Source organism: Dendrobium catenatum, unplaced genomic scaffold (assembly GCF_001605985.2).
Source record: "Dendrobium catenatum unplaced genomic scaffold, ASM160598v2 fragScaff_scaffold_0, whole genome shotgun sequence".
NCBI classification, from domain to species: domain Eukaryota; kingdom Viridiplantae; phylum Streptophyta; class Magnoliopsida; order Asparagales; family Orchidaceae; genus Dendrobium; species Dendrobium catenatum.
Window position 1 is genome coordinate 709,673 of NW_021318462.1, and position 7,833 is coordinate 717,505.

A 7,833-nucleotide genomic window follows, 5' to 3' on the forward strand; every position below is an offset into this window, starting at 1 on the left:
AATTTCACCTATCATTTTAACTTTTATTATATAATATTAATTAAAATTAGATTTGAGCCATGCACCTAGTACTTTTTAAATTTTTCATCATCAAAATTTAATAATATAATTAAAAGTATATATTTTACTCCATCCATATGCAATTTGTAAATATTTTTATTATACTTATATATTTTATAATATAAATAACTTTTAAAGTGCACACAATATAAAAATTTTGATATACCAATGTAAAGAAAATTATCAAAGAAATAATAAACTCATCAATAAATGAAAATTTTACCAAGATATTTTTTAGAACAACAAATGAGCATATTCATTATTATAAATGAGAATCAATTTTATTTATTTCCATATTAAGATTTTAACAATTTATCAACATAATTCCATTTAAAACATCCTGTTCACCGCAAGTGACACTTTAATATATCTCATAACCAAATAAGTGCATTATATAATTTTTTAATGAATTAAAATTCTTAATTTAGGGTTTGTGAAAGAAGATTGTAGTTTAACTTTGATAAAATATCAAATTATTTGGTGTAGTATTCTTTGTAATTCTTTATAAATTTTTTTAAATTTTTTCCAACTATTTATTGAATTTTTAATTTTTAAGTTATTTAATGTTTTTTATTTTTATTTAATATATTTTTATGCAAAAAATTATAAATAATTTTTTGATGCTAGGGATATTCTTAGGAACATCCATAAAAATTTAATTTTTTTTTTTGAATTAATCTTAAATATAATTAGTTTTAATTATTTAATAATGAAAATTGAGCTTTGTTATTAAGATGAACATGAAAATTTTCAGAAAGGTTAAGAAAAACTTTAGACACTTTCCATTAAAAAATTGAGCTTATTTAAATTTGATTTAAAATTTTATATTACTAACTTTGATTTAAATTTTTATATTATTTAATTTTTTAATAAAATAACTCCAAAATTAATAAAATTTAGCACATGAGCTATGCATTATACAATGATGATCTCATAAATGTTTAAAACTAATTGGAAGTATTTTTTATTTATTATAAATTAACTCATTTAATAGTATGATTTATTCACACTAATATTAAAAAAAAAAAACTTTATGATGTTAAAGCATTGGGGAATTAGCACTTTCTATGTTTATATATAATTAATTTCCAAGTTATTCCACATTTTTAAAATTTTAGTTTAATTTTTAATTAATTTTTGTTAAATCTAATCCTTTTGCAATGAATTTTAGTGTACTCAACCAAGGGGCTAGAGAGAGCTCTCTTATATTTTCTAGTTATAATCATTGACAATCATTACCAACTATTGCCATCGACAATTTTCATCACTGTCAACGATCACTATAAATAATCACCACCATATCTAGAATTCTAATAAGATTTAAACATGTTGTTGGGTATTGGTGTCTGCATGTGGACACCTACTTCTTATAATCCATGTTGGCACAATAAAGCATTGCTGTTGGTATTAATTGTTCATTTATGGACCCTTGATTTATGTTAACCCCTATAAGAGAAATCAAATATCTTATTCTAAAATAGTCTCTTATTCTTCAACTTTGAAGAATGAATGATTCTTGTATCTTCAGATATATAATTGATTTTCCATCTTGGTTATGCCTCGTGTTTTTTTACCTTTTTGGGTTATCTATGTAAAAAATTTCTAGTATTACTATTTTTATCTAAGCGCGTCAAATTTTTATACAAAGCTGAGATGTAAAACACACATTCTATTGACTCATATTTTCTAAAACGTAATAAATATATTTTCTATTTTTATCATATTTTCTTAAATAATATCAACATGCTTTTGATGCACTCGCAATTAAACTAGATTATCCATTATATTGTCTAATTTGCAATAATTCAATATTTCCATCAATTCAATAACATTGCATATTTTACAAACTTAAATTATTATTTGATTTGCTTGCTATCACATTAAGAAATTTCATTAGGATAAAGTTAAACACCATAATTTGATAGGTTGACTACAATATCTATAATGATAAGTACATTCCACTTTTATTTGTATTTCACTAGTTAATTAGAGCATAAAATGAGTCTATAAGCAAATGCCGTTTTTTTAACAGCCCTAGCAAGAAGTCATATTTGGCGCCAAGAACTAATGCGTGATCCTACGCTCTAGTTACCTCAAAACCCTAGAGGGAAATTTCGGACCAAAACGATACCGGCGGCGAGCAAGGGGTAGCATGAGGAGAAGGACTCTCCGTTTGCCTAGCTCCTCCGACGAGGATGAAGCTCCCCCGAGGCCTCAAACTGTAAACACGTCGAACACTAACCATAGACGTAGCCCTCCGCCTCCCCAAAACGATCCTCTCGAGATATCGGAGGATGAGTTCGTGGATGTAGAGGATGCTCTCTCGGACCATTCGTCCCCTCCGGTTTCTGTCCAGAATGCCGGGCTAACCTCCGACCCCGTCGAGGCTTCTGCCGGTGATCCCTCCGATGCTTCTGCTGGGCCAATCGATGAGTTTCTCCAGCGGGTGGGGCTAGCGCTGCGGCGGGAATGGCTGGCTTCCTGTTTGTCTAACTTTGTTCGCGCTGTTCCGGGATTTGAGGGGTTTGATATGGCCAGTAAGGCGAGGATGTGCTTTGAGCAGTTTCTTAGCGCGGACATGAACTATTGTGGTGCTGGCATCCTACCGGAGAATGTGCACTGCATGAACAAAATCGAGCTAGAGGGACCCTTCGTGTTGCAGGTGTGTGGTCAAGTCTCTGGTGCGAACTAATAAATTTCCTTCTTAGTTTTTCCTCAATATCACAGCTGTTATGTGACTTGAGCGTGTAATAACAATGAAAAATAATAGTTTGGTACTGTGAAAATTGCAATATTTAATTTTCTGATATCCTTTAAATATGTCAGCCCTTATGCATTCCAAGGAACAATGCATTTTTCGTTTTTGGATTACCTGTTTTGTATCTTAAAAGTATCTTCAAAGTTCAAACAATGTAATATACCATCCTAGGCTCTCCGCCTCTTTGTTCTAGTTAAAGAAGTCTATTCTTCTCTCTCTCCGTTTCTTCCTCGATCTCCCTGGTTCTTGTAATGCCTGCTGCCCCTCACATTTAAACTTCCTGTGCTTGCAATAGCTATCACTTCTGATCCCAACCCTTTCACTTTCTGTCTTCGTCTTTAACCCTTGCCTTCACTGCCCATCAACCTTTGTTAATTAGCCTCTCCTCTTTCTTGTTACCCCTGTGCTTTTCATTGTCCGTGGCATTCGCCTCTTCCTATTCCAATGGCATCCGCAAGTGTACGTGGTTGCTATTGCCTCTACTTCCGTCATCATTTATGGCCTCCAATGCAGCATTTCTTTATCTATGTTTATGCATATAATTTCAATAATCACAACCAAATGTTTGATATCCATATCCATACAAATGTTTTCTGAGTCCATTATTAAATAGCCATAACCATATAATCTGCAATCGTATCCAAATTTTGAATAATTTGATTCTTACATGCATGTATTCAATTCCATGGTTTGAATAATTTGATTATCATTTTTTAGCAATCATGTTCATTTGTTCTTTAATCACATCTGAAATTTTCATAGCCAAATTCACAAAGATAGTAACCCTATTCTTATTTTTAGCAATGAGTTTTAGGTTTAACAACTAGTTTAATTGTTTACGACAGCTAGATTGCAATATCATACAATTACATTCAATATTGTAGTAATTTGATTCATTTTTCTAGCATAAACATATCCATTTCATCAGGAAAACAGCATTATTCTAATAATTGATCCAGACGTTCAGTAACCACAAGCACGTTAACGTACATAAAACATATTTTGATCTTCAGTGATTTGATCTACTCAGCCAATGAACACATCCAAACTTTCAATAACCATATTTACAAAGGAAGTACTATTTTGAACATGGGTTTGCATGGAATAGCACGAGTTGCTAGGATCTCGGATTGGTAGAATTTGCAGAGATAAATGTTATGGAGGGTACAATAGTTACACTAAGATTATTTTTTGTAGGGAAATCTTTGGTGGGAAAGCTATTGGACTTAGGAAAAATCACGAAGTCCAAATTAGCGTTATTGACATTTCTTAAAACAACAGAACTCAAAAGTAAATTTAAGTGAATCTTAGGACCTTATATAAATTTCTTGTTTTTTTTTTGTATCTTGCAGTTATGTTGGGAAATGGGTGACAGTCCTTATTTTCTTTTCTCTCTAGTATAACTGCTCCAAGGAGAGAAATGGGCTACATATTCCATTTTCATTTTATCAACGTAATAAATGTTAGTGTGAGTGCAATTGTTCTTGAACCATTTGATAAAATACCACCATTTGCTGCAGGCAACAATATTGTGGGCCTGTAGCTGTTAGTGTTAGTTGTCAGTAAAGCATTGTATGCTTAATTTCTAATATCTTTTCAATAGTATATTAATTTTGATATTTCTTTTTAGTCTCTGATATTTTTGAAACTGCCTTTTCTGTTTGAATCTGGAACTTTGTTCAGCATTCATTGTGTTGTAAGCTAACTTTGTTTCCTGTCTGCCACATATTAAGGATTGATATACTCTTGTTCACTTTTTTTTCCTTATTTTCTTCTAGATTCAGCACTTGAGCATTGTTATTTCATATATATTTGTTATTTAAACATGATTTCTTCTTTTAGGTTGATGAAGTTACCAATATAAGTTGTCGACTTCGAGAGAGGTATCATGATTCACCGGCTAGCTTGAAAAGATGTTTGAAACTATCCTTATCGGATGGCGTACAACATGTTTTTGGCATGGAATACAGGCCTATCCATGACTTAGAAGTTCTTTCTCTTGCTGGTTTTAAGGTCAGTATATTGAAAACCTGTAGTATGTATGAGTCTATTACATCAAAGCCCGTAGCTTTGACATGACATTACTTTGGCCCATTGTCTGAAAATTTGCTTTAATTTCATGTTGTTAATGATGATGATGCTTTTTATGATTATGGTGGACCTCTTTTTTCATATGTTTATGTGCTACAGATATTTAAGAGCGCCTTCTATTCTCATAGATTGAGTTAGTTAAGATGCTGCTTTCAATCTAATGTAGTTATGCTTTGCTTGAAGAGCTATAGTAGTAAATTTATTTTTTTGAAGAACATATTTTGCCAAAAATGATTCCATGAAAAGATCATCATTGATTGTTTTTAATGCTTGCTTTGTTGTTCGGTTTGAATTTGGCCTAGGATAGATTGATTGCTTTGTGAACTGTCTTGTTAAATAAAAGTATGTATATTTTTAACACTAGATTTATATGTGTTTCATTGTGGAAAATGTGTGCAATACGATTCACATTCTTATGTCTATAGCTATGAATCATTGTGCATTTCAATATAGTCAATATTATTTTGTCATATTTTTTGTTATCATTCTATTGTTACATTACATTATCAATAGATTTGTTTGAGTTTCACTATGTAATAATTGCACATGAACTCATAACTTGTTTGTTGAACACTCGAATTTAATAGACTTTAAACATCAAAATCAATTTGCTTTTATCAGAAGATGGCTTACTTGAAATAAACTTGATTAAATTGAGCATCCACTCCATGCATATGCATATGATTTGTCTCCACACACATTATAATGATAGAATTAGATATATATATATATATATATATGTTGACCTCTAACAGATAAGCTAAAAGAAATAAAAAATTTGCTTGAAAGGATTACCTGTGTCGGACCCATGCTGAAATCCTGACCGAATCCTGTGCAAATTGCCGCAGCTACAGTACCCATACCCTGCAAACGGCGTCGAAGCAGAGCCGACCACGCGCGATTTCACATCGATAGCGCCTCTTCCTTCTTCTTTAAAATGCGAACGAAGGCTCCACTATCGGGGTTCCACACGCGAAAGCCTCTCCACATGAGCGGCTTCACCATTCGCACTCCAGCTCGATACCTCTCCCCTCCTTCCGACTCTTCCTCCTCTTCCATCCGAAGCCTCCACCCGATCCATCTCTCCCGTCGATCCTCAGAGAGAGAGAGAGAGAGATCCGTCGTGCCTACCTGTAGCCGCCCGATCCCATTCGGTCGAGCTCCCCCGTTCGGTTTTCTCTCCTAAACCCGACAGCCTCCACTGCCTGTCTTCTAATGCATCTAGCCGAAACCTTGATCTCCAAGCAGGATTTGTAGCCGAAGACCTCACTTGGACCCTTACCTATAGCCGACTCCTGCCCGTTCTTTCTTGCCCGATAATTCCTTAGGTTATTATGTATAAATGTAATTAATATGTTTTATTATTAATTACTACTGTATTATTGTTATTATTATAATTGATACTTAAGTTTATTATAAGTAATAACTACAATAATAACAGTTACTTATTGTTATTATTGTTATTATAATAATAATATAAGTTATATTATCAATTATAAAAATAATAAGTTATTATATCATTATTTTTAAGTATAATTAATTTATAAAAATAATTATAATTAGTTATAAACTAATTATAAAAATCAAATCATAGTTAATTATATCATAATAATAAAATGATTATATCATTAAGTATAATTAATCATTCTAATCATGATTAATTAATTATAATTATTTATTATCATTAATACATGATTAGTGAGTAATGTAATATAGATAATTTTATATTAATTACAATTAATGATAATTAAATTATCATTAATAATAATTAATTATTTTACTTATAATTAATCTTAAAAAAGTATTATTATTCTTCCTGGCTTGCAACGGGGCCGGCAAACCCCCTACGTGCTGCACCGATAGCCGTTGTAGGGAGGGCGAAACCGGCCGCGAACGCTCTGTGAGCGATTTAAAGAGTCCCTCTCATGCTGCTAGCACGAGCTGGCAAACCCGCTGCGCGCGTCGTAGCGTTGTAGGCAGGAGAAGATACGGTGCGAAGGCTTGGCGGCGAAGGGGGATAAAAAAAATAATATAATATATATAGTATATATATATATATTAGTATGACATTTATAAGTCATAGAAATATCACTCCGAACGCCACGTCTGGTGCAGATGGGGGGAATCTGTGCTTTTTCTAACCATGTTGTTTTCTTCTTGTAAAAAAAACTCCCTTAAATGCTCAACTGTAGCGGGCGGGATAAAAAATACTTTCTGCAATCATCACGCGGTGTCATTTTTGAACCTACCTGATGGCAACTTCACGTTAGCGCGAGGGGAAAGGTTGCCTCTTGGTTTTTCCCCTAAACATGGGAGACGCTGAGGAGGCTGCCGAAATTGGTCGAAAATCCAGGAATTTAAAATTATTAAGTCTTAATTTGGGACATCATTTGAACTAAATTCAAAACTTGAATAAGGTTAAATGGCTTTAAGCAAGATTTCAAAACAAGAAGTTTGTGCAAAGACTTGAGTTGGACTCAAAGTTGACCTAGACTTGGACTCTCATTCGAAGCTCAACAAGACTACAAGGCCTTGAATCAGTTTTTTTGAACATCATGAGAATATAATTGTTGAACTCAAGTCTAATAAAAATATTGAGTCTTGGATAATCAAACTCAAAACAAACTCAAAAAAATAAGAGGTGGACCACTTGAACTCAAAAGAGCTTGGTGCAATGAATTTTGATTCTTGAACTTGGACATGCAAAATTGCTACAAATGACAAATGAAATTAGAACTTGATTTGAACAATCATGCAATACTTGAGCTCAAACTTTGTAAGCTTAATTTGGATACAAAGACAACATGACATGAAACTGCAATTTGAACTTGGTCTTGAACCTTACAAAATCATGGATAGCTTATTACACATAAATCGATAATAAATTGAAGAAGATAAAAACTCTGAGGCCAGATTGAATGAGT

General features: G+C 32.6%; 1 protein-coding gene across 4 annotated transcripts in view; it reads left to right on the forward strand.

The window, feature by feature from the left end:
- Nucleotides 1–2,104: 2,104 nt before the first annotated feature.
- Nucleotides 2,105–7,833, forward strand: part of LOC110093979 (recQ-mediated genome instability protein 1) — a 65,951-nt gene continuing 60,222 nt past the window's right edge. For all 4 annotated transcript variants that reach the window (XM_020819056.2, XM_020819057.2, XM_028693021.1 and 1 more), the window contains exons 1-2: nucleotides 2,105–2,722; nucleotides 4,661–4,831. In XM_020819056.2, the coding sequence (XP_020674715.1) occupies nucleotides 2,213–2,722; nucleotides 4,661–4,831 (681 nt within the window). In that variant the 5' untranslated portion in view covers nucleotides 2,105–2,212. The remainder of the gene's footprint in view (nucleotides 2,723–4,660; nucleotides 4,832–7,833) is intronic.